The 27670-nt window shown below is 44.7% G+C and overlaps 2 protein-coding genes across 4 annotated transcripts in view; one reads left to right on the top strand and one right to left on the bottom strand.

Annotated features, from left to right (window-relative positions):
* The window catches only part of LOC124051262 (membrane-associated phosphatidylinositol transfer protein 2-like), an 81582-nt gene that overhangs the window by 13776 nt on the left and 40136 nt on the right, over nt 1-27670 (bottom strand). The window lies entirely within an intron of this gene.
* On the top strand, nt 16037-26875 carry LOC124051272 (kinesin-like protein KIF2A). 2 transcript variants are annotated; one of them, XM_046374488.1, is made up of 21 exons: nt 16037-16154; nt 17027-17121; nt 17718-17831; nt 18406-18460; nt 18895-19014; nt 20125-20225; nt 20321-20416; nt 20754-20808; nt 21111-21273; nt 22125-22215; nt 22298-22361; nt 22451-22542; nt 22732-22874; nt 22967-23171; nt 23338-23448; nt 23539-23606; nt 23911-24000; nt 24491-24635; nt 24966-25067; nt 25382-25517; nt 26163-26875. In XM_046374488.1, exons 1-21 carry the CDS (start codon nt 16094-16096, stop codon nt 26246-26248), a joined length of 2193 nt encoding a protein of 730 aa, XP_046230444.1. In that variant the 5' UTR covers nt 16037-16093; the 3' UTR covers nt 26249-26875. The 2 variants fall into 2 exon arrangements, with proteins under 2 accessions (XP_046230444.1, XP_046230445.1); XM_046374489.1 differs by lacking the exon at nt 23911-24000 and having other exon boundaries at nt 16047-16154.

Here is a 27670-nt window from a genome sequence, read left to right as displayed (position 1 = left end):
CTCTGCCTCACGAGCGATTCAAACAACTCCTCACAAATGGTGGATGGGAGCATACATGTGCCATAAGTGTGACGAGTTCGTCTTTAAACCTCCTACAGGCTCATTTCAGTTTATTTTTTTATACATTCATTTCTGTCTTTATTAGAATGTCCTTACTCCACACATGGAATCATTGTCCAAGTCTGACTTCTCATTTTGTCAAGAATAGAGAATAAAACTGCCAGTAACCCAAAAAACAAGAAAAATGACACAGACGCCTTCCAACATGTACAAATATTCAGTGATCACCACTTAAAATATTATTAGCGAACAGTTTAAAGTCAGAAATATATAAACGTTCACTATTAATACAAATAAACATGGCTAAAGAGTTATTTAATCCAATTGTTTGTGCCTTTATTATTCTTTCAGCAGAGAAAAATATTAATACATAAAAACTTTCGAAATTGTCTACATGAAAGCTCATTAGGGCATCATCATCATTAGCACCTTCAGCTGGTATTTTCAGATTAGCTTTACGTCATAAATGAAGTTACTTTAATAAAATATGCTCATTGTATGCCTTCTTTTTTAAATATTTATCTCTAAAATAAATACAGGGCATTTTTTTTAACTTAATCAGATGTGTGATTTATTTTCTGTCTTTTAAATATTTTTCATTTTAATCCCCTGTGGGCATGACTGCAAAAATGCCAACCACAAATTTGGTGAAAATGAGGGTTTTACTTCCTTAAACATATCAAAGATTAAAACTGTGATTAATTTATGTTTGCAGTTTATTTATCTGTTTGCTGTCTGCATCCACTGCGGGCTGCATGACAGCACAAGCCAAATAAATGATCATGAGTCGTGTCTTAAGTGTGGCTTTATATTAATAGATGTGTGCTCACATCCCTGCTGGGTCTGAGCACTCGCTCCCTCTGTTTCAAAAGCAGCCCCTGTGTTATTACTCTAAATTAGCCTCGACCCTAAACCTTATCTGCGCTCCACAGACAAGGCTGAGATTCGCTGAGGCTCACCTGAATGTCTCTGAGAGCAAACTAACAGAGCACCTGGGGCGAATGAGACGCCGAGGGAAAACCGGTGAAGGGGAGAGCGCATGAAAGGCTGAGGGGAGGCCGTGACAGACAGCGAGGATGAGGGGCTGAAAAAGACTCTGCTGCAGATGGAGGCAGGAGGATGTGAAACCATTGGGGGTACAATGGTGACAAGACCTGAGCAGCTGGTACAAAAGGCTGTGCGGACTGATAATAAACCAAACTAAAAGACATCAGCCAACTACCACTGTACCTGTGTGGAGGGGGTTTGTGTCTAGAAATATCTATAAGAAGCTGTAAACAAGCTGCATAGTGGTTGAATGTTGATTAAGGGAAAAAATAAATACATTTTTGTCTTCTGCTTCAACTCACTTTTTCAAGATTTAATCAAGATGACCAGCTTTCACTAACCTAAACCAAACGCTGCCATAACCATAACAGACAAACAAATAAAATACATTGTCAGAGAATATTTTGCAAATACTTTCCTAAAATAAGAATCACCGAGTTTACATTATGGTAGAATGAAACAATAACAATTAAAATTGCCTGTAGTTCAGGGCATGAGAGAGTGTAGGACTGCATCTATAGCAACTGACTAATCAAATGGCTGTTTTTTTCTATGACCATTAACCTAATTTATTCTATTATTCTAATTTCTTAAAATAATTTTAAACAGTGAAGCCTTAATATATTAAAAACTTTATTCAAAGATTTAATCAACATCTAATTTTCCTGTCACTGCTGTGTATTGATGATTATAACAACAATGACAATAATAATAATAATAGTAATCTTATTTGTCAGAGGCAAATATAATAATTTTCTTAATTATTTCATTTTAATTAATTGTAATTTTCAAAACTTAAAATAGTTACATGGATTTACATTTCATCACTGCAGTAATTTGTAATTGATATATTCATTGGCTACTCTGTTAACAGTGGAGTGACCAGAAAATAAAATTTAGCAAGTCAAATAATATGGAAATAAAACTGAAATGTATTCCCAAAGAAAGAAATTTATTAACTAAAAAATAAAAAAATGAATACCAGCTATTGGTTCTTACTAACCCGCAGTTTTTCCCTTTAGACACTGATTATTTCTTTTAAGATTTTCAGTTTTAAATCAGCTTTAAGTCTCGACTTCCTCTCCTTAGACTTTGCCAGTCAACCATGAGCCTCTTTAAAATGCCAGTTTCTCCTCGGTGTCCTACCTTGGAGCAGTCCAACATCCAGATGTGCAGACACGATCAGGACAGCAGACGGCAGCTCCTCATCGTCAACATGAAGAATCCTGCAACAGCCAGAGTGACACCAGTTATCATATAGTCTGATTTCTCCTGCTTCACCGTCCACACAATTAACACAACTCGTTTTCACCATTTTCTAATTAAACTGTCCCCATGTGTCAACTGGCCTTTTATATTTTTACAGCACACACACACATTACCTTAAAGCACAGTTCAAACGTACACAATCCACCTCATAAGCGTCACCACAGCCGCCATGTTGACTGACTTTCAGGCCACAATTAAGCTGGCAGGTGTGCGGCTAAACAGCTCGTTACAACAACCAAACTTAGGCCTACTTCATACCGCACAGAATGTTATATCCTGACTGGTTTTACATGACACACCCTTCAACTCTACTGTGACAGAATCCCAATGCTCATCAGCTACCTGAAGACGGATAACTCACCAGGATAAAACGCTTAATTGGGAAGAAACGTCCTGCTCGTCCTGATGATACCTTCTCTGTCAGCAGCCAGGCTACAGCTGAGCGGGTTTCTCTCTCTGGGCAAACCGTCAGCTACACTCAAATCTTAAGTTAGAAAAGTCTCACTTCATTATTCTCAAACCTGCCTGATTAGCTTGTTCTCCGCTAGCCGTGTGTGATGGGAGACGACAAGCTAATGGGTGAGAAAGTGCGCCAAAAGTGCTAACCAATAGCCTGCCTGCGAGGCGTTTAGGGGGCATCTGTAAATTGGATCAATTATTTCCTCATTTATTTACTAAGCTATATTTTGTTCAGTTTATTTAGCGTGTTGCCTTGCTAATATTTGCTAAACGCAAAGTTCAGTTGAAGCTACCATTTGAGGTATTTTTGCAGGCGTTTAATGATAAACCAAAGTATTGGACAAAATGAATGAAAAGTTGAGGTACCAAAGTTTTTATAATTCAGCCTCAGGGGGAACGTGTAAGTCCCAACGGACTTATTACTCAAAACAAAACGTGTCAGCCTCATGATGGTGCTGCAGAGGAGTCAGAGGATAACCAAATTCACTAGGATTAATCATCAAGGGAACCTGCTTGTCTGTACAAAATGTGCTGCCTATCCATGTTGATGATGTTCAGCAGTGCAATGCCCCCAAACACAGGTGAAGAAGAAAACTCAACATTATCCAACTCTGGTGACCACAAACCAAAAACCCTGCACTACAGCAGCAACATCCTCTGATCATTAAATATGTCATTTGAGTGTGTGAGCATCAGTGCGTGTATATGTTAATGGACTTGCATGTTTGGGGGTGTTTATGCACACTCTGCATAATGTGTGTGCACCCAGTGTTAGTGAGTGTGTGTGTATGTGTGCATGAACAACGACGACCATGTGGCTGCAGTGGTGATAATTGATGAATGGGATGTTTAAAGTGCAGAATATGAATGAAGAAGAGAGGACCCTGAGGAAATACTCCACACCACTGTAATCAAGGCCTTGATAGTGTGCCCGCTTTGACTAATGGTCCCAAAAAGAAGCCTCTTACCGCCTGCCTATTCAATTCCCTTACCTCAGCGAGACGCAGACCTCAAGGGGGAGGCCAGCAAGGTGGGTGGGTGTGCCATCTTTTGCATTGGACCAACCTTGTTGTCACTCAGACACAGGTGAGATACCTGCGTGTGAGCACACAGGAAGTGATATTTTCGCTGGCAGCTGTAGTCACCGTGCGTCTCTCATCTGGAAAGTGTGTATCTGTTTGGTTTCTGTTGATTTATGTTGCTCATGTGAAGCCATTTTTCACAGGCAGGTGAAAGAGGAGGTGGAGAACAAGGGATGAGGGATGGAGGGCAGGAAAGTGCTAATACAAAGTAAGCAATTCACACACACACACACACACATTAATTAATGACAGTACAAAATCAAATGACTCTCATTCATACATTATTAGAGCGACTATTACAATGACATTCACACTGACCTCCAGAGAGGAAGCTTTTATATTACAGAACTGTAATAACGTGAAAACTGCAGTGGAGAAGAAGAAGATACAGATGTATTCAGATACAGTACTTGTACCACAATGCAAAAATACTGTTACAGGTAGAAGTCCTGCATTCACAACCCTACTTAGTATTACATTTACAAAAAAAACATGAAACGTGAGAATTAAACATCGAGTAAAACCGTCAGAAAGATGAAAAGCAAACCATAACGTAAATGAAACATAACATTGTTTTCCACCCGCTGAATCCCTGGACCCTCTTCTTCTATAATGGTTTAATGGCACCTGACAGCAGAATTAGCCCCAACAGCTGTTTATCGTGATGTGCTTAAGTTCTAATATTCACGTACCTGTAGTGGGTGGAAATTTGTATTTAGCTTAGCTCAAAGTAAACATAAGAAATAATCGACAGCATTGATCTAATAACTGCTCTGTTCACACGAGTTCTTGATGACAAAATGGTAATAATTGATTTTATCACACGCTCAGGTGCACCACACTGAGCAGTTTTTATGCAGTCTTTTCAAGCCACAATATAAACACAAGTCTGAACGCGAAGCAGCTCGGTCACCTTTTTCTCTTAAATGTCACAGCAGTGCAGGCTAGAATATACAATCCACACACACACACACACACACACACACACTCAGACTGTTACAAATGTATGGCATTACTCCTGCACACAGTGTGTTCGTGTGGCCTTTAGCAGGCGTCCTCAGAGACGTGGCATTGACAAACCTACAAACAGTAATTAGGCCATTACGACTCCCTGCGATGGTATTGATTCCACTGTTTTAGGTGCAGGCAGGTAATGGGTGTCTAGACAGAAGGGTTCATATTGCAGGCACTGCAAACGCCTGTGCAGCATTACACACAGTAATCTCGATGTTGTTCATGACTCAGGTGTGTTGTTCTCAGCCTATTGGAAATTATGTAATTTAGTAGCACATTTGAGCAGTGATTGCGCAGTATTTCTACGTGCTGGGAGTATTTTCATTGTGCTGTGAGCTGGTAGTTCAGCACGGAGAGACATCTGGGACGAACTTCTGGACCAACTCTGCGTGGAAAAGGGAGGGAGAAAGCATTCAGACATTCAAGTTCACAATTTTTAAGACCCCAGAAAATATAATTTATGACACAAAAAGAGAGACGATTAATGGAATTCTAACATGTCAATGTTCTTAAATCAGCACACTTGAGTGAGCAGACACCATTGGGTTTCTGGTGGTAACACAAATTGCCCGATGCTGAGTTAGATTTCAGGTGTTCTGAATGCAAGAAAATACTGGCATTAGCACAGCCAAGCTAACTGCAGCTAACGCAATGCAAACCACCTCCAAAGCTTATCTTCCTCCAATCATTTGTCATTAAGCTCCTCTAACTTATAGCAAAATCACTGTAAATGAAATGCAATTTATGACCTAAATTTCTTTAATTTCATTTCAAGAGCATTTAAGACTTTTTACGGAGCCACAGGAACCTTGAACAAAGAGCTGGAGTCTTTTTTTTTTTTTTCCCCCCAGTTCAATTATCACCAGAGTTAAAACGAATCCCAGCGGCATCGAGAGCTGAATGACTACAGTCTGTTCCAGGTTGCTCCTCAGCGTTGAAAATCCAGTCACCTGGAGAGCAGGAAGCAGGTGAGAGGGATTTCAGTAGAGCCTTGCTGATGATCAAAATCAAATATTACTGAGGCTGGGTTGCCATGGAAATAATGTGCCACATCCTCCATGACATTTGGGGGTTCAGCTGTGCAGGAGGTAACCCCCCACCCCCTCCACCCCCTCCACCACCACCTTCCCACCCCCCTTGTCGGTCTGTCTTCTTGGCCCAAGCGTGAGCAGAATAGACGAGTAAGCAGCATCTTGACCACGTTTTCACCTTGTGTGAATCTACAGAGGTGTGTGCACAGCTCTCCCATGGGCAGCACAGGAACATGTGTGGCAAACACACTCCCTGTGCTGCAGAATACTGCCGGTCCACAGAGAAATGCTGAGGCCATCGATTGCTTTCTCCACAGGGGCACAGTGTGCAACCCGTGAGCCAACAAAATGTCAATGGATATGAATTGTGTAAAGAACTCTTGATCCCCCTAATTCAATATTGTAAAGCTTCGCAAAAGGTCGTACTGTAAAGTAAAATAACAATAGCACCTCACACAGTCAATTCATCTTTCAGATATCTTTTCAGCAGTAGATTTTTCACATTGTTATTCCTGATTGACTGATCATTTTAATGTGTTGCAATGTTACATAAGCCAGAGCTACAAAAGTCCACACTGCAGAGAAAATACAACAACATGCAGATTCAAATACGTAAACCAGAATCACCACCTCATGGTTGTCTGCCTTCACCAAACTGTCAAGTTGCACATTACATCCATGTCTGTCCAGACTTGATCATTATTATTAATATTTATTAAAGGTGTCTTCTTTGGAAAAATGAAAGTTGGATAGACAATTCCAGTGAATAATTTCCAGTGAGAAACATGCTGTCTCTGATTTCCCGTCGTCTCGTTCTGGTGATGTCATTTGGAGTCTGTGCAGTAGTGATCGGGAGATGTACACCCGTCTGAGCCAATCAAGAGCAGCTCTCAGCTGTCAATCATGACTTTTCAGACCCTTTTATCCATTTTGTAGCATCAAATAACTGACACTTGAACAAACATCAGTGTGACGAGAACTACCTAAAATGACAAAAACCATCTCTGAGAAAGATTTATTTTACATGCACTTTGAGATTTTAGTTTGGCCCATGTCCCATCTGCTAACATGGAGAGGGAGGGGCTTATGAGCTGTACTGCAGCCAGCCACCAGGGGGCGATGAACTCAGATGAAATATGTTTGTCAGTAATGTGTTTGTGTTTTCTATTCACAGTGCAGGTCATTATGCTGGATGTGTGACGTGTTTTGAGCTTTCAGGGCCATCATACAGAACAGCACTTGAACCAATACTTTCCGCCCTTATGCCACGACTACTGCTTCTAACACCAGATCCTGCTGCCTTCCCACCTTCTGCCTGCAATATTCATCTGGGAGAGTGCTGTCATGATGAAACACACATTTTAATGCGTACAAGAACACTGCCTCGGGCTCTTTTCACAGCATCAGTCACCAACCATCAAATCAAAGCTGCTTCTGACGGGTCAGAGTATGAGCAGGGCCCGTATATACCACAATGAGATACCAAAATAACAGGACTGGAGTACAGCGAGCATTTAGAGATAGCTGCTGCAGGTATTGGCCAAGGGTGCTGATGACTCGGTTTGGACATTCAGCTCTGTGGTCCTTTGTTCAGTCTGTTGCAGATGTTTCTGCCTCCTTGCGCATGTGTGTGAGGGAGGGAGTGTATGGGATGACTTTAACCGTGGTCTACTGATCTCCCCGCTACATTAGGCCAGGTCATTCTAGTGACTGCTGCCAAAGCTGCCACAAGATGAAATGAATGTCTGAGGAGGAGACAGGGAGCCGCCACATGCATATTTACAGGCCAGCTGGCAAGCAAAACAACACAAAGCACGGCTAGCTGCTTTTTAAAAGCTTTTGGTAAGAGCACGGGAATTACTGTGCAACAAAAGTTAATTGTGCAGTACATGGATATTGTGAGCTTTCAATGCACAGAACAAAATGATTCTCAATTCCCTTTAACATGATTATCCATAGAGAAACGGAAAATGTGAAAACAACACTTCATCTCCCAGTTCAACATCAATAGCTTGTGAAACTGTGATGCTTCTAAGAATAATAATAATAATAATAATGATAAGAACATGCAGATAAATTTGCAGATATTTTCATCCAGACCCAAATATCTGGAACACACATTCATGGTCTCCAGAGGAGGAATCTCACTTAATTTGCTGGTTCTCTGACTTCTTATGTATCATCAGTCCTTTTAACATTATATCAAATTTTCTATACTGAAATTTCAATTTGTCCAAAATAACCAAATACCTGCAAAGCTGATAGCATTCCCCTCAACCTCGGCTTTGTGCTGAGTGCTAATTAGGGCATGTTAGCATGCTAAACTGAAATGAGGAACCTGAAAAATGTTTCCTGCTAAACATTAGCGTGTTAGCATTGTCACCATGAACGACTGCTGACTGGGAGAGGTTGCTAAAAGTGAAACTAAAACATATTGATCGCCCCCCGGTGGCTGGCTGCAGTACAGGTCATAAACCCCTCCCCCCTCCATGTTAGCAGATGGGATATGAGCCAAACTAAAAACTCAAAGTACAAATACATTTTAGATGATGGTTAGTCATGTTAGGTAATTCTAATCACACTGAGGAATTTTCAGTATTTACATTATGTACCGGTATGGAAAATACACAAATGTATGTACTAAAAAGAGGCCTGTCACTGCTGTGATACAATTTTCATGTAAAATTCCAAATTATAAGTAATATTCTGCAAATTTACAATCCCTCACTAAGCTGTACAACACAACACTCATCTGCTTTGCTTTGCTCAATTTATATTTTTTGATTTTTTTTGCTTGCTTTTGAAAGAGCATGACTGGAGAAAAATAAAATGAAAAACAATGAACGACTGTTTTAGGCGGTTAAGCAGATGAAGGGAATGAAAAGGACTGTGGGTTGGAGGACATTGTGTGCTGCGAGTGGAAAGGGTGTGTGTGTGTGTGTGTGTGTGTGTGTGTGTGTGGCAACAGACAGACGAATGCACAGAGGGCCTCATTCTGTCTGGTCCATTGTCTTAATTGTCATACTGTTCTGTTTTGCAGACACTGTCCTGTGATCGCTGAAGCTGTAAAAACACTCCATGCATGTTCAGTGGCTGGCAGCACCACTCTCAGGTTTAAAGCTGTAAATGCAGCAGATGTGCGTCTCAAACCTTTGCTTGCTTTATCAGACTGTCTGGAACACACTGGACAAAAGCTCTGCACAGGGAACACCTAAACAGACCGAAAAGGGGAGCCTGTTTGATGGTTTATTAGCAGCTGGCTCAGGGTTTAAAAGTCTCCCCAGAACTAAATGTGACTGCATGGGTGCTTAAAAATCCCAGAGGTTTATGGTTATTAATTATAGCCATTCAGGCATCTCTAATCCAGGTGTAGGTGATTAATAGTTGTCTGAGAGGTGGAGGACGAGGCCTTCAGCGGGTCTAACACTATAAATCCACCCTTCTCAAGGAAAGACGGACAGACGCAGCATACAGATTCATCTAAAGTTAAACCTATCAATTACACTGTGTGTGTGCGTATGTGTATTTTACTTTATGAAGCCCTTTTGCAAACTTTTTATCCCATAGCTATGTGTTGTAATTATTGATTTATCACTGTATTATCAGGATCAGTGCCACGGAGCTCCACACAGACGGGGATTTACTGTGGCTCGTGGCTCTGCTTTGTGTATCCTCATGCCGAGCTTGACGACGTAGGAGGTTCGTCAATGCGAGAAAGGAATCCTCCAGCCTCCACTTTATTCAATGTCATGTAAGTTTCTGGAAACCAAATGCATCTCAATGAAAATTAATTATTCTGCACTGCGGAGCCGCGCTTTGATTTCTCCCTAATCGAACTGAAGTTTGGCTGCTCGGAATTTCTCAGGCACAACAACACATGCATTTTTCATAACAGACAGATCATGGAAAGCGAGATAGCGGTGACATATTTTGTGCTGAATACACCATGCATATTTCATAACTAAAATGTTTTCTCCCCACCAGCTTCGTCGATGCACCGACTCAGAGAATTCGAGGGAGATCGAGCGCTGCATTCCGCCATCCAGAAATCTGAGAAAGTGGAAGGTATTCGTCTGTGGCCCTGTAGTTTAGCATTTTGTTTTTGTGAAAGTGGAACCCCATAATAAAATAATTTTCTAATGTACTTTTGTTAAAACTAGCTTGTGACTGCTTGGGTTGTAATCTTAGTCTTAATATGGCTGCTACTCTGCTAAGCTAGTGTATTTACATTTATCTGTTTTTATTCTCTCTATTTTGATTGGATTTAGCTACAGCTTCATTTGTTTAAGTAGAAGACATCAGTTTATCAAATTTGATGTTTTCATATTACCGGTACATATATTCGCCAAGAGAAATCTGTGACTAAATGACTTTATACCTTTAGCTAACCATGGTTATTACAGCAGCTAGCTTCCTTTGACCTGACTCTTTAGCTTCGTCCACCGATTACCAAGCCAGAATGTGATTGTGGTTAGATATAAACAATATAATCAAATATTACTTATGGAATTGGAAAACACCAAAGATTGACTTTAAAGAAATGTGCACCTCAAGGGAAAACGGAGAGTTGGCTGTTCTTCATCTTGGAATACAATGCACTATGACGATAATGACTGACTGTTAGGATGGAGAAGGTAAAGATAAAAGTGGTTGTTGTGTAGTGTTTGTGTTTTCAGATGTCAAAAAGTGCAATTCACATATAAATAGGTCTAAATAGTCTCTGTGTTTTGGCGTTGCAGGACAGCACAATCGCACGTGCACACATTGAAATGTATGTGAAATGCGACTCAGTAAGATGGTAAATTCCCATCTGCCAGCAGCGCAGCACAGTCGCTCCCCATCATCATTCAACTGTCATCTGCTGCAGTTTGTCACAATCCATAGCGTCCCACTGACTCGCCGGCTGACAGCTCTGGGGCCCCACTGAGGGGAATCAAATGGATTGTGAGCACAGCTATGTGTGCCAGTCGAACAGGCGCACACCCGCTTGTGAAATATACATTTTCAAATAAAAATTGACAAAGAAATGTAATCTCAATTCAAGGAGCGGCGGAGGCATTGTCACTGGAGAAAATTAATTGTTACCCGCTCGGCGGCTGCATGTGACAGCCTTTGAATGGACTTGATAATGGCTTTATCATCTCGCCATGAAACAGCCATAAGTGACAAGCAGTGCAACAGGAAGGGCACGCGAGCTACAGATAACAGGCGGGATGGCACAGAGGAATCGATGGAATCACGTTTACAACAGCGCAAACATCATCTGACAAGACATCAATTTTCGTCGTGTTGACAAGCCTCAGAAGTAAAAATGATAAGATTTCATAGCTGCCAGAGACAAAAGGCTCCACTAAATTTAGCCCACTTTGTGGCCTAGTTGGTAGTGGAGGGATGGAGAGAGGATGACTGGGAGTATTGGATTTCTGTGCCACATCACCCCAATGCATCTCATTACGGAGCGAGTCCACATAGCTTTGGTTCGGCGTGAGGATCAGTTCAGAAAGAAAAGCATTGGACGGACTCATCGGCTGCCTTCGGCGAAAACGCCACGACTTACATCAGCTTCTTGCACGCTCTTACTTTCCACAACTAAATTCAAGTTAGTTCCAAATTATAAGTTCAATTCAATGCGAGGAAAAACTGCTTTTCAGAAGGCAGAAACCTCGGAGCAGACCCCAGATCTTGGGTTCTTCAGATTCAGATTCAGACCAACAAAATAAAAGTCATGGGGTTTGGTGTCCTTTGCAAATAATGTTGCTTCAAATTAGCATCTGAGCACTTCATTCTTTTCACAGTAGAAAGCGAGTTGACCGAGTTGTGAAGCAGCGATAAGCTATTTGAGTGAGTTGTAAATTATAATTCAAATGAACATAATCCAAAGACATATTTTTTGTAAATATAAATTTTAAGGGAACAAACTGAGGGATTACAAAAAACCCCAAAAAACTTGGTATATTACGAAGTGGTGAAAAATCTGCTGAATTTTCCCAGTGACTGGATAATTTAGGACTTTTAAGACATAAAATAATTTGCCTGTTTTGAGTTTTTACCCATCAAAAACCCTGTAAGCAATACAACAAAAGTAAAAATACAGAGATATATATTCATGGGATATTGAGGTAAAACATTAAGAGATTTTGTTTCATACTACTTGATGTGATGTTAGGTAATTATCATACATTACCTAACGATCCAGTATCTTCTGACATTTTTGTGTCTCATTATACACATTAGTTTGTATGGACGGTAGGCTGACTTTGACGGATATTAAACGGAACAAAGACAAGCACTTGAAGACAAACCCAAATTGTCCAAGAACGTCTGCTAAGCATCATTAAGAAGACGAGCTTTTCTTTGGCATTTGCTGGACATAACAGACTCGAGAAAAAGGCGGCGCCGCGTGAGGAGGCGGGAACGTTTCAATGGCGCCAAATGAGCACGAAGAAACGTGAAGCTCCCGCCTCAAGGTCGTCATTTGAACTGAACTGAACTGAGGTGTCTTGCTCTGTGTAAGCCACCTCACCGTGACCTGTCAATCATAAAAACACACTCTTAGGGTGTCAACGTATCAAGTGGATTCAAAGACGCACTTGTGATGGCAGCCACATCAATCCGCGTCGACAGCCGACCTGATAAAACACACGAGCGCCTCCGTCTCGTTGCTGCCCCCCCCCCGGAGTTTGTCTCTCCTGGGCCTAAAGATTTGACTCCGGCATCGAGAATCAGCCTATGAAAACATAATGAGCAAACATGGCAGTAAGAGCCGAAGGATTGGAGGGGAGGGAGAGGGGGTTGCACACAGTCCCACCACATATACTTCAAAGTACAGCACCCCGTCCCTGGAGAGGTCTCCCCCACCTCCCCCCGTCCTCCCGTCCTCTGCCTCTTCATCCTCCTCCAATTAAACATCTCTGGCCTGATCCCCGACAATCACCGGGACATCCTGCAGCTTTTCGGTTTATCTGTGGCCTAAATGAAGACACGGCTCTCATATATAAATTCTAAACTGATCTAATTTCACATTCGGTTGACCTCGGCAGTCACACAAGGACGCCGTTTCGCCGAGCAGACGCGCGGCGGCCATTTTTTTCTTCCTTCGTCTTCTTTATGCATGAAAGAGCTGCGCGTGAGGTTAACGACAAGCATAACTTTTTTCCCTTTTTCATTAAATGACATCAAGAGAGGAGAAACGATAGCTCTAACTGCCAGTGAAGCCCCGGGGGGACGTTGCAGCTCCAGTGAGCAGGACTAAGGGCCCCATCGTTGCCAGAAACCATTACCCGCTGAAGCCGCTCCGCTGCCACGGCCTCCGCCATGGAAATCAAATCAGCAGTAATTCGATTGCCTCCTTTGTCCTGGCGGTGCGCCGCTCGGACCTTTCAGGCCTGCTCTTGCAGATCTGACTGTGATTATTAATTAGCAGCCATTAGAGTGCGTGCAGTAGATGACGCATGCGCGGAGTCAACAGTGGCAGGTTCGGATACTTCAGTGAAAGTAGCATGACTGCATGCCTTAAGAGTTTAAGTATTATTAACAAAATGTGCTTGAAGTATCAAAAGTAAACTAGATTGTGTGAGTTTTGGGACAGGAAGTGCTGTGACACACGTCTCAGAAAACGTCATGTCGTTATAGAAACAGAATAAAACACAAACATGTTCTGACCTGTCAGTGTGTCCATTGTATGGTGGCCCTGAAGGTCAAAACACATTTCACGAAACACAACACAAATTGCTGCTGTGTGTTATGAAATGCTCTTGTGTTTTGACCCTCGGGGCCACCATGAGAGAAGCCTCAGACCCTCCAGCTGGAGTCTGACTTCCCGTGTAGACAGGAAGTTGGAAGACAGAATGAGGGAGTGAGGGAGTCATAGGATCAATACTCCTGATCAGGACCAAGATGCTGCTGTGTGACTCCATCTGTAAAGCTCACAGTGCACAAGTCACCTCATGTCACGAGTGAAACGACAGCATGAAGGTTGTGAATTCAACACAGGTAGCTGACGTTACCTTGTGCAGCACAGGTGAGTCACGTTGCTGACTGAGAAGAACATTACCTCACTGTGCGAATTCACAGGCGCGAAGCCGAGCGGAAGGAAGGGGATTTTCCCGCTCCCACACCACCTTCAAAGGACTTTCATGTGCAGCGTCTGCGCACATCATGAATTATCCATGACTGCAAAATAGATCCCTTGCAGTAGCTGCACTACATGGAGTATTGGTATGTAAAATAATGCGAATGATCCTCAGAAATATGCATGCATGCAGAGTCAGTCCGGATTCAGTGTGTGTTTTCCACCGGGCGAATTAACTCGGGATTATGTTTCCTGTGACCGTCAAATGTCACGAGTAGTTTCGGTCAAATGAAAGGATTTAGACGCATAATTGAACACAAAATGGAATTCACCGGGTTCTGTTTTCATTGCATAACACGAGCCAGTGTGCGTTCAGGAGACACAACAGCAGCACAACAACGCGTGTCCATTAATCCTCCAGAAAGCAAACAAACAGAAGAAAGCACTCTCTCAAGTCTGACGGGGAAGGCTGTGGTTGCTGGGGAAACGCCTCCGGGAGACAGTGATGGCCGACACCTCGGGGACCGGATGGACTGATGGGTGGAGAGGAGATGTGTCAGTGCTCGTGCGTCTGTCCGTCCGTGAGCGCGCGCGTGTGTGTGGTTGTTAATGACAGCGTGAAAGAAAAGAGTGTGTGTGAGTAAGCTGAGGAGGAAGACTTCAGCCGTCTCTCTGATGGATGGATGGTGCACAGCGGGGTGGGAGCTACAGGGCAGGCTTCAGGAGGAGGAGGAGGAGGAGGAGGAGGACCGAGGGTGGTGTGGTTTGGATGAGCTGCTGTGGGTTCATCTCAATGATCTCTTTCTTTGCTTTCTTTAAAGTAAACACAAACCTCTCAAAGGTTTGTCTCAAGAATTTGTTTCTACCTGGTGGTGGCTGATGGTGTAGAATGGAGGCTGTGTGTTCAGGCTCACACCTGGAAACAGGAAATAAACGGCACTACGTTACAGCAAAGCAGGAAAGTGACACAACAGCACGATGAACTCCAGAACCGAGACTCTGCGAAGCTCACTGAATTGTGCGTTGGCCTCTGCTGCCACCGTGTGGCCATCGAGAGGAAGTTCACATTTCTTCCCTGTTCTGTTGTATGCATCAGTCTTACAGTATTTTCATGTACACAATAGTTCTAAGTACAGATAAAAAGATAAAAGTGCAAAATAAATACTTCTAAGTATATAAAATAAAATATAAAAGAAATAAAAATAAAAACTATAGGGGAGCAAATTCAAAAAAAGATAATTATATATAAAGCAAGTAGTGTTGGGAAAGTAACGTCTACTGTAGTACTTTGAGTACTTCCATTTTCTGCTACTTTATACTTCCATACCATTCAGAGGTAAATATTGTACTTTTTACTCCATTGCATTCATTTTAAAACTTTAGTTACTTTGCAGATTTATTTTAATGACATAAATATGATCAACAAATTAATTATGACGTAATATTATAGATCAAGATAAAACTATTGATCCCTGAAGGCAAATTCACGAGCTACACAGCAGATAAACTACATGAAGTAGCTGAATCAGCTTTAAAGTTATGGACACAATACATCAATAGTTACAATGCAGTATCTGAAATACTCTGCATAATGAGTACTTTTACATTTGGTTCTTTAAGTCTATTTTAATACTAATACTTTTGTGGTTTTACTTTGTACTCTAAATGTTGTTTTCTCTAGCATTTCTACACTGTAGTATTTAAACTGGTGTTGGTAGTATAAAGTACTGATACCAGTACTGCAGTACTGTCTCATGAAGTGATGTCATTAAGATTAAAATGATCTAACCGTCTACTATCACAGCATACTACAGTACAGTTATGTACTTTTACGGCGTACCACAGTCCATCACCGGCAGCCTCTTCAAACTGCGCTGAGTGACTCCACCCGCGCATGCGCACCGCCTCCCTCTCCTCTCCGCCTGCCTCTCCTGTGCCTGACCGCTAGTGACCTCAGCTTCTGCAGCAGCGCACAACTTGGACGGGCCCGGCACACGCGCACACAGACACGCGCGCACGCACACACGCACGCATCACACAGCACCGCACGAGGAGGAGAGATGGCCGGTATTTTCGGGAAGATCTTCGTGGGCATTTACGTGGAGATTAAACGGAGCGACGGTACGTAGCTAGCGCCGCACACACACTCTCACACACACCGCGCTCCATCCGGCGGCTCCGGCTGAGAGGAGCGGACGTTAGCGCTCACCGCAGCGGGATGTCAGTGCTAGCTAGCAGACGAGCTGCTACATCATCGTTTCCACCGGGGTGTCGCGTTTAAACCCCCGGCGGGTGACGACTTAGAGTCCGGACCAGCACGGATGATGCTGTCCGTCATGCTGCTGTCGGCTGTCAGTCAGGCAGACACACGCCGGCCAGCCGGCCAGCCAGCCGGGGTGGGCGGGCGGTTCCGTCCACCTGCTCGGCCATAAATGACACCTGCCCCGCTGCTGCTCCGTCCGCTCCGTCCTCTCCTCCGCCCCGCATCATGGCCGAAAGCCCTCCAGCCTGCACTGCATCATCCAGCAGTGGCCTGTGAGTCAGTGGGCTGGCGGATGGCTGCGTGCGTGGGGCCTCTCCCCTCTGACTGCACCCCGTCACACTGGCACAAAAACAGCCCGCTTTTTGCTCTGTGAACGTGTGTGTTTTCAAAGGCAAACTGGCCGCCTGGAATCCAGTTAGCAGCCTGTGAATGCAGCTCCTGAAGTGTGTGAGTGACAGTCCTCCCGTCATCCATCACGAGCCACACCCATTAGCATCTATACTCATTTTAGAGTTACACCAAAATCCAGATGAATCCAAATCCAGAATCCAAGACGCCGGCTGGTATTGGGGTTGGGGGGTGATGGTTTTGTCTGAAAATCACGTTCACATTTGGCTCACGGCTCGCCGGATGTGTTAACGTCTGCCTCTGTGGGTTCAAAGCAGCTTGAATATCCTATAGGCGTTGACTGTAAGCAGGCCAAGCACCTCTTCACATGCTCTGTCTGCAGGACGGATCCACCAGGCGATGGTCACATCACTGCATGAGGACAACGAGAGTGTGACAGTGGAGTGGATCGAGAACGGAGACACCAAAGGGAAAGAGGTAAAGCTGCAGCTCATGGCTCAAGACTTTTCTCCCTGCAAGTCCAGCGAGTCTGGAACATAAAGTTGCATCGGAGCACCGTAGATATCAGTTTTATTTGTGCTCACACTGAAGAGGTTACCTCCCTCACCTGACTGCGTGAGTGTGTGTGTGTGTGTGGTTGTTAATGACAGCGTGAGGTTACCTCCCTCACCTGACTGTCACACCTCACAGTTTGAGCTCCCATCACTCTGCACTGCACAAATAGACTGGCTGAATGGTTTTAGCAAAGGCAAACTACAGTCAGTCTTCATGAGCCGTGACGTTGAGTCTGCCGGCGTGTTTGTTAAAAGGCGCCTAAAGCATGTTGATCATGGAGTGAAAAATGGCATAAGGTTGTTTATCTGAGCCAGAGATGTGAAGCAAAGCGCACGCTGAGAGAAAAAGAGTAAATGCAGATGTGTCTTTGAATGATGCTTTCGTCTGGAGCCAAACGTGGAGGTTGTGCTGGTTTCACTTCACTGCAGAAGAGACTTTTACGTCAGTAAGATGAAATAAAGGTTCTGATAATGATAACAGTGATGGTAATGTGAGTCTGTGTGTCGTTTGTGCCTCAGATCGATCTGGAGAGCGTCTTTGCTCTGAATCCAGATGTTGCTCCTGATGAGGAGATCCCACAGAGCCCCGAGGCTCCTCCCTCCAGCGTTGCCAAAACCAGCAAACTCCCCAAGGTCTGCTCCTCGCCAGCTCCTATCGGTTATCGATTATCGATCCCTCTCATAGACCAGTCTGTTCTTTTTATTTCGTCATGTTAAGTGTTTCGTGTTGACTTGTCAGTTGCGTCGGTTTGGTTTTGACTTAACTGCAGCATTTTTTGAAGTTATTTTACTCAGATTTTTCTTGTTAAAGTATCTAATTATTACACTATTACACATATTTACTGTATTAGCTGTGGTTCATTTCCTGCATATATAAAAGCCATCATGTAATCTCTCATACAAATATAACTCAAGTCCAGTCCTGGTCCAGAGGTCAATAAATATTTAACCTGCATGTTGCTAATGTCAGCGGTGATGAATGTTTGTATTGGTTACAGTCCCTCACTGGACGACTGATGTCCTAACTTTCTGAGGGGACGTTTAAGCCCACAGTGATGCAGTTGAGTTCAGTGAAGTGACACGACTGAGATGTTTTTGATGCACACAAACTGCTTCAGCGTGTGATTGTCCAGCCTCTGACAGGACCTGGAGTCTGTCTGCTGTTTAATCAGAGGTGACTCACGCTTCTTTGTGTTTGTGTTTTCAGACCAGGCGGATCACAGCAGTACCAAAGGCTGAGAACGCTCCCCGGGAGAACAGAGGTACGTTTGACTTTAATCAGAGGTTTCACCTCCCCGGAGAGAAGCGGGAGAGTTTTTATGGTATCTGGAGCTGAAGGCAGACGCTCCTCCGGGCTGTCGCCTGCACGCCGAGTCCCCGTGTTTCAGCCTCTATAGACGGGATGAGCTGCTGTGGGCAAAGACGGTCCGACCCGATGAAGCGCTGCTGCCTTCCGGTGTGTCCACAGGATGAGGCAATGAGAGCATCGTGTAGCTGGATTATCTGCCTCTGCAGCTGTTTGGGTTCACCTGCATGTGACTCCGCCTCTCTGCTTCTTCCTTCACAGCTTGTGTGTAGGTTTGTCCTTCCTCCAGCAGCAGGACGAAGACTCGGCGTCGGTCCTCGGCGGCTTCACAAAGCGATTTGTCGATGAGCCACTTTTGCACTTTTGTCTGATGTTTCTGTCGCTCCTCAGCTGCAGCAGTGGGAACCACCCGAGCTCGTCCCAGCCAGCAGAGCCAGCCTGCGGAGCCCCCGCCGCCGGCCATCGCTCCCCAGACCGCACTCAACCAGTCGCTGTTGCAGCAGCAGAACGGTAACACACGTCCGCATCGCGTCTCAGTTATTCAAGTTGACGTGCTTGTTTTTGTGACGGACTTGGGGATAGCATCCGAGTGTGTTTGTTGTTGTTTTCTGGTGGAGGGTGACGTCATGCTCACACACAGCTGCGAGTGTGAGGCCGTCAAAGGCTCTTTCACGGGAGCTCGCCGGCGCGGCTTCTGGACTGCGACTCATACGACAGCGTTTGTTTCAGTTTTCAGCTGTGGCTGGTTGGAATTAGCAGAAATGTACGCTGCTGTGGGGATAAAATCCTCAGATTTGACTCTCAAAGCAAGAGAGTGCAGAATCAGTTCGAAGGATAAACTTTTCCATATTCTTACTGTCAGTGTCTTAAGTTCACACTCAGCTGCCACGGCACACGCTCAGATTACACACTGACATCACTGACGCTGACGTGTTGCGTCCATGCAGTGTGGAGTATTTCTGTGGACTACATGCAGGAGCCGGAGGGGGCACAGATGTGATGTAGTCCTGAAATTCTGCAGGGAAAGTGCTCGTCTGTTATGTTAAGCCACACCTCACACGAGCGCACTAAATGTGGATTAATCCGCCGCTGAAAGTAGTCCCTAACGACCACACAGTTTCCTTCTGTCTTAGGGGCAGCCTAGAGGTTGGAGAAGCTGCTTGTGATCGGAGGGTCACCGGTTCGATTCCCTCACCGGACGGGCAGGAAAATTTGGGTGTGGTGGAGTGATTAACGCGAAAAATGCTCCCTCCCCTTCATTAGCCGGCTGATGTGCCCTTGAGCAAGGCACTTAACCCCCCCAATATGCTCGCCGGGTGCTTGATGCTGCCCACTGCTCCTGTGTGTGTTTCACTGCATGTAATTTCCCGGGTGTTGCATGTGTGTTCAACTAAGGATGGGTCAAATGCAGAAGACGAATTCAGTGTGTGTGTGTAGAAATATATATACTGTCAATAAAGTGATTCTTCTTCTTCTAACGTTTGATAGAAACTGCAGCGACCAGATGCTGACCAGATGTTTTGTGATATTAGAACTGCATTTGCGAGTCTTCAGTAGGAATGAGAGCCACAAACAAGGCCAGGAAGTAAAATATACAATAACACGACCCTCCTTTTGCAGCTCGGAGGAAATCCAACTGCGTGAAGGAAGTGGAGAAACTGCAGGAGAAACGAGAGAAGAGGCGACTTCAGCAACAGGAGCTCCGAGAGAAGAGGGCACAGGTGAGCAGAAAACATTGGCTTTTCTTTGGTTTCCCTGCTGTGAGACTTTTCTTGGTCTTTATTGCAGTACGTTGACACTTTTTGTTCCATTTCAGGAGGTGGATGTCAATTTACCAAACTATGAAATCATGTGTATGATCAGAGACTTCAGAGCCAGTCTGGACTACAGGCCTTTAAACAGTAATGATCTGGTGAGTCTGGTTAGGAGCAGCATGGACAAAAACCCTCAAAGGTTATTTTCAATTTTAGTTGAGATCCCAGAGTTTTTAAATAAGCCACACACGTCATGTTGAGTTTGGAGGAAACGTGCGTAAGATGTTTCTGTCTGACGGGGTGGTGCAGCCATAGAAAACATTAAACGTACGCAGAAGTTATACGATGAGTTCATTTTTCCAACCTTAAAGCTACGTGAGGGGAAATAAAGGGGGAAAAGTTGTGATGTTGAGGAGTTAAAACTCTTCTTACTGTCTTATGAAAGCCTATTAACAATACATGCAGCTCAGAACAGTTTATGTGCTGATGTTTCAGATCGAGGAGCACAGGATATGTGTGTGTGTGCGTGCACGCCCCCTCAATAAAAAAGGTAAGAGCAGCTTTACGCAGCAGGTGAGTTCGGACGCACGCCACTGACCGCTGGACCGATTGTGCAGATTTTTCCTTCGCACGTCACGGTTCATTCATTTGAGTTTGACCCTCTGCAGCCCCTGCCCCTCTCTGACCGCCGGCTGTAAGCCTCAGTCATTACCAATATAAATAACGGCGCTCGATACTTCCTGTTCACCGCTCAGTTTAAACGCTCAATATAAGAAACTTTCCTTTTCTTTGACACGTATGTTAACACATGAGCTAAAATCTGAGAGAAGTGTCTGCTCTGTGTTTCCATAGAGCTGTCAGTGAAGGATTTGGATGTGATCACCATTCCCAGTAAGGATGTGGTAATGGTCCACGAGCCCAAGCAGAAAGTGGACCTGACCCGCTACCTGGAGAACCAAACTTTCCGATTTGACTACGCCTTCGATGAGAACTCCACCAATGAAATGGTTTACAGGTGACGTGTGTGAAGTAATCTTATGATTAATGTGCGTGTAGAACTTTTAAATGAACTAGCAATTTGTGAAATAAACTATTGAAACTCAGCTCAGCAATGTGAAATGTGGTTTCATCTTTCATTTTCAGAAAAACTAATTTTACTGTCAAGTTTTATTTCATAGTCAATCTCTTAAGCTAGCATGCTCAACAGCTGCTACAGAATTTAGCCAGTTAGCTCCCGTTAGCTAGAGAAATGACATTATGTTATTATTCTGAATCAACCAACACGAGGCTGCTTTACTTTAACACACAGTACATAGAAACCTCTTTAGCTTTTAAGCTGTACGTTAGCTCTTAGCTTTAACTCTTTAGCTTAAAAAGGCTGCTTGTGCTACCTAGCTAGGCTGTGAGCTTATTATTCTGCATCGAAGTGAAGAGTCTGTGTTAGCGTTGTTAGCTAATTCCTGTTTGCTTAAAACATTTTTCCTGCCCAGCAGCAAAAGCTGCTGATGTAATGCTAATTTAACCAGCTCAAGTTAGCTGCTGTTGCCAACAGCCAACAGTCAAACACAGTAAGCCAGCAGTTGCCAACAGTTAGCTGCTGTTGCCAACAGCAGCTAACTCTTTACTTTGAGTAATAGCCAGCTAGCTGGGTAGCCTGCACAGCCTTTAAAGCTAAATAAATAGTTAAAGATAGGCAGGAGGCATGTCATTGGCTGAAAGGTGAGGGGGTTTACCCAACTGCTGTTATGAAAAGTGACCTGAAATTAAAAAGATAAATAAGGATTGTTGTTTCATTTGTATATTTTGTTTATATTTTATGTTGAAGTATTTATTTCTGCTCGCTAACAGAAGCTCTTCTGCTCACAGGTTCACAGCTCAGCCGCTGGTTGAGACCATTTTTGAGAGGGGGATGGCGACCTGCTTTGCATACGGACAAACTGGAAGTGGAAAAACACATGTGAGTGCACTGATTTTAACTCGAGTGGAGTGTAGGGGAATCATAGCGCCCCCTTCCTGTTGTAACTCATATCTGTTTTCAGACGATGGGAGGGGACTTTTCAGGAAAGAACCAGGACTGCTCCAAAGGGATCTATGCACTGTCTGGTCAGTCTCCCCCGTCCTTCTCCATCCTCACCGCTGGCTTACTGTGTTTGACCTAATGCAAGTCTCTCTCGTTTCCTTTCCCTGTGCAGCCAGAGATGTTTTTCTCATGCTGAAGAAGCCAAATTACAAGAAGTTGGATCTCCAAGTGTTTGCCACATTTTTTGAGATTTACAGCGGGAAGGCAAGTGTCTTTTAACACGACATTTATTCAAGAGGAGGATGGTGTTTGTGTTGCCTCTGTGACTCATTCGGGGCCTGTGTTGACTTGGTGTCTCTCTGAATATCTGCTGATGTCTGCTGATATTTAGCAAAGCCCCAGAGGTGTCCTGATTTTAAGAAACACCAAACCAGTTTGCGTTTGCATTTAAAGGTGTTCGACCTGCTGAACCGCAAAGCCAAGTTGCGTGTCCTGGAGGACGGGAAGCAGCAGGTGCAGGTGGTGGGGCTGCAGGAGAGGGAGGTGAAGTGCACAGAGGACGTCCTCAAACTCATCGAAGTGGGAAACAGCTGCAGGTAAAAGCGCAGCGAGGGCAGGAGTTTGAGTGTTACACAAATCGTCCAGAAACACGAGCTTCATGTGTCTCCCCTCCCTGCGTCTCCTTCAGGACTTCTGGCCAGACCTCAGCGAACGCCCACTCCTCTCGGAGCCACGCCGTGTTCCAGATCATTCTGCGTCGGCGGGGCAAGATGCACGGAAAGTTCTCCCTTATCGACCTGGCGGGGAATGAGAGGGGGGCGGACACGTCCAGCGCTGACCGTCAGACTCGTCTCGAGGGAGCTGAGATCAACAAGAGCCTGCTGGCCCTGAAGGTCTCCTCCTCAGTAACTTCTCATATCCTGTTAATCTCGCTGCCTGGAAGTTTTTCAGTCTCTGTTTGAGTGCCTTCCAGATATTAAATTTACTATGATGTAAAACAGAGAAAAGCAGCAGATCCTCACATTTGAGATGCTTGAACTCGTCTCCGTGTCCATGCAGGAGTGTATTCGAGCTCTGGGCAGAAACAAGCCTCACACACCGTTCAGAGCCAGCAAGTTAACCCAAGTGCTGAGGGACTCGTTCATCGGGGAGAACTCCCGAACATGCATGGTGAGACAAAGCTGTGCGTATTACTGCACCCCCCGTGGACTGAGGGAGTGATATAATGCTGATCTGACCCTCAGTGTTTCCCCTGCACAGATTGCAACCATCTCTCCTGGGATGGCGTCCTGTGAAAACACCTTGAACACGCTGAGATACGCCAACAGGTAAAACCGATCGGTCTGCTCTGCGCTCAACATGCTGTGAAAACGGTTTGATGAGTGAACGTGAATGTGCTAAAATGGACTAAGAGACCAGAGCCGAGGGGGACTGTGGAGTTTGGGTAAAGATTAAAACCGTTTTTGAGTCGTTCTTCTGGAACGGCAGCATCTGCAGGTGGTTTGTGTTCCTGTGTGTCTTCCTTCTCCTCGCGTTTATGAATGAATCTGAGAATGGTTGGACAACATGACATGATCCTCCTCCTCCTCCTCTTCTTCTTCTGTCATTGTTTGTCTTCCTCCGTGTTTGCAGAGTGAAGGAGTTTGGGATAAGTCCCTCAGACATCCCGTTCTCCCAGAGCGGCGGCGGAGGCGGTCGCGCCGAGCTCTCCCCGACATACGAGTACGATCACTTTGTACTACACGCTGCCGTATGACACCACCCACATTACCATAAACAACCACGTAACGCTGCTTCCTGTCCACTCAGTCCCACATACGAATACCCACGAGATTATGGATTGGATTAATCCGCCCGTGAAAGTAGTCCCCTACAAATGCATGATTTCCTCCTGTTTGATGCTTAATGCTTACTGAGAACCTTAAGGAATGAAACTACACAATTGTGACTTTTACAACATTCATACCTTCTCCCCATTGTTTTTCTTATTGTCGGTTTCCCCGCCGTCTGTGACCTTTTAAAGGGAAATCGATTTCCCTCAGAGCTGCATGGACTCACTGTGTGCGTTGCTTGTCGCTCCTCTGCCTGAACACGTCCACCAGCCGTTTGCTCGCTGCTGCTGCTGCTCGTCGGGCCGCCCGGCAGGCGTCGCAGCGGCCATGTTGTCGTCGTTGTTTCTGTTGTCTCACCGGCAGCGCTGATGTGTTGTCAGGGTGAAGGAGCTCACTGTGGACCCCGTGGCGGCGATGGACAGCCGTCAGGGAGGACACGTCAACCAGCTGGAGGTGCTGGAGGCTCAGTGGGGAGTCGGGAGCTCCCCTCAGAGGGACGACCTGAAGCTGCTCTGCGAACAGAACGTAAGACAAGACTCAGCGACTTGTTCATGTAGGTTTGAGTCAACATATCAGTCGAAGGGGTGAGCTCACACTTACTACAGTTTATTCCTGCTTTAATCGTTCTTCCTGGTCGTCGTTTTAAAGTAAATCCTCAAGTTCTGCTCCTGAAGTAAAAAAAATCCCACTGACAGTAACTTTGTATGTTTGGATAAGGTTGTCCTCTAGTCAGCTGGTCACAGATGGCGTCATTCTCTTGGGCAGATTAAAAAATAAAAGCTGATGAAATGGGTTGCCAACAACTGAAGCGAGAGGACATTAATATCACAATCTCTGTGTTCGTGTTCTCTGCAGGAGGAAGAAGTTTCCCCGCAGCTCTTCACGTTCCACGAGGCCGTCTCTCAGCTGGTGGAGATGGAGGAGCAGGTCCTGGAGGACCACAGGGCCGTGTTCCAGGTACACTGGAAGGGGTTCAAGTCTCAGCAGCAGCTCAGAGTGCAAAAGGGTTTGCCTTTTAATACGCTCACTCACAGCTGAGCCAATCACAGGGAGGCATGAGAACAGCAGCTCAACAGATGCTGTTCAGAGTCAAGGAGGCTTCTTTGGTAGCACGAGTCCTTCAGGGGCAGGACTCTTTCCTAGCATGAGGAGAAGACACTAACATACTGACTTTAAGTCAGGGCACTTCCTGCTCTCCCCGTCAGCTTCGTGTGTCTCATTATGAAGTCCGCACAGCACAGGCCGTGTTTGACAGCAGTGTGTCCTTGCAGGAGTCGATCCGCTGGCTGGAAGACGAGAAGGTGCTTTTGGAGATGACGGAGGAGGTCGACTACGACGTCGAGTCGTTCGCAACTCAGCTGGAACAAATCCTGGACCAGAAGATCGACATTCTCACTGAGCTGAGAGGTGAACGTCACACACAGCAGGTTAACGTGTCTGAACGACTCACTTTCACATCCAAGTAGCACTCAAAGACAAGACTCAAGGAAAGTACCTCGTGGTTGTACAGGAACACAGTACTTCAGTAAATGTACTTTGTCACATTTTCAGTTTGCATGCATAAAGAAAACCTGACTGGAATGATGAGGAGGCTGTGACCTTCCTCACTTTAACACGTGAAACAAACAGAAAGTTACGCTCTGAGGAAACCTGGATGACCACGATATGACACGCGTTACGACCGCCACTGCCGACTCAGCAATTGATCACGTTTGCATCAAAGTTGGCAGCAGAATGTGGCAGCTCGGCAGTACTACAGTACTTCATTATGATTCTGTTTTGTCACACATTTAGCCCCTCTGCCAAAAGAAATTGCAGCTTGATTTCAATGTTTCCATTAATCGTGCTGCCTTAATGGAGACCTGCACACGTGCAGTTTCCTCAGCAGATTTCTGAAAATTCAAATAAAACCTGCACTTCATTTAGATGCCAACTCGGCTCGGGAAGCAAACGTGAGAGACTTTTGCCTTCTCGTAGCATTTTAACTCTTAACTCTGCGTTCACTTTGTGTCAAAGTTATTTCAGTGGCTGTGATCTTCTCTCCTCTGTTAGATAAAGTCAAGTCTTTCCGCTCTGCGCTCCAGGAGGAGGAACAAGCCAGCCAACAGATAACCCCGAAGAGGCCTCGCGCACTTTAGATGCACGCCAAACACGTGACGTCTCACTGCAGCGCCGCCGACGCAACAGCCGATTCAGCTCGGCTGTGAATTCCCGACTTCCTGTCTCTCCGTGCGTTTGGTCTCTCGTCTTTGCTGTACAGGCTGCCGTCACTTCCCATCACGCGTCCGTCCGAGCCGAAGAGCAGACCGAGCTCTTCCATCCTCCCGTTACGTGTATTTACAAGGTTTTGTATGTGTGACAAGTCACAAGTGCTTCATTTTAAACAAAAAAGTGAATAATTATTTGTTTTAAATACATTTTTATAGGGTCAATCATAGCTTATCTTCACTTTGGCCAATTTTATAAACAACTTTTGCCATTTTGTGCAATACTGGAAGGCTTTTCTTCCTGTTTTCCCCCAGAGGTGAACGGGGCACGTGGAGTTTGTGTGTAAAATGAGCCAACGTGTGTTTGTGTTGATACTGTATGTAATATATGTTTGACTGAGAGGAAGCCTAAAATACAAAACTAACCATGCATTACATGAACTGACCTGCTGGGGGCACTGTAATCAAAGACAAAGCAACTGGTTTCAAAGTGTTCCATACAAAGATTACGGAAACATTTTTTGATTTGCCAAAAATAAAGAAAGGTTACTTCTTGTTGCTGTACTGGTTTTTATTTATTCTGTGAAAACTTTATTTAAAATGTTAAGATTGCGATAGAAGTCTTGAGAATCAGATTTAAACGTGCATTAAAGAATTTAACATCGCTTTAATCGTTGCACCTAAATTTGCTTGTGGGAAGTCAAAAAGGCTCAGTAATCTTGAATTACACTTTCAGTGAGCACCTCAATCACTGCTACGACACAGTTTGAAGGCAGTCCATCCAGTAGGTGTTCAGGTTTTTCAGTATGACCCAAAATGGTGGACCGGCAGGCCAACATTTGCACCCAAATAGTAAAAACAAAATCACAAACAGACACACAGATGTTACCGTCCAATTGTATTTATTTCACAGTACAGACAACAGTAGAGAGCGCCTGATCTGCCTGAACACATAAGAACTACATCAGTACCTGCTGGATCCTGTCTGAAGACAACATGCGAGTCCAAATCACTTGGAACAGCAGTTCTGACTGTGGTGCTGCTGATGGAGAAGGCACGGAGCTTCCACCAGCGTTTGTCAATGCCTTCGAACGATCGCTTTCCAATCAAACCGAGTAAAAAAGGAGCTTATGGCCATGTGAGCACAGCAGCTCACAGGCTACAGAGAAGCGCTTCCGACACGTCACTTTATGAGCCCCCTGCACAGTGTTTATAAGCAGTATATGAACACTTACTGAGGGGTCATAACACTTTTGTAATCAGTTATGAGACACATTTAAGCGTCTGCAACATAAGTAGCAAAGCGATGCTTTAAAACTAAAATATAAATAAATCTGCAACGTGTTAGGCATG

Source organism: Scatophagus argus, chromosome 20, assembly GCF_020382885.2.
Source record: "Scatophagus argus isolate fScaArg1 chromosome 20, fScaArg1.pri, whole genome shotgun sequence".
Lineage (NCBI taxonomy): Eukaryota > Metazoa > Chordata > Actinopteri > Scatophagidae > Scatophagus > Scatophagus argus.
Note: the sequence above shows the minus strand (reverse complement) of the source record. Positions and strands in the feature narration are given on the sequence as shown.

Excerpts from the sequence above, each read along its gene's own strand:
- LOC124051272 (XM_046374488.1), top strand. The coding sequence starts at position 16,094 with ATGGCCGGTATTTTCGGGAAGATCTTCGTGGGCATTTACGTGGAGATT. Across the intron at positions 22,875-22,966 it reads GAAGTGGGAAACAGCTGCAG|GACTTCTGGCCAGACCTCAG; the intron begins GTAAAAGCGCAG and ends CGTCTCCTTCAG. Across the intron at positions 25,518-26,162 it reads CATTCTCACTGAGCTGAGAG|ATAAAGTCAAGTCTTTCCGC; the intron begins GTGAACGTCACA and ends CTCCTCTGTTAG.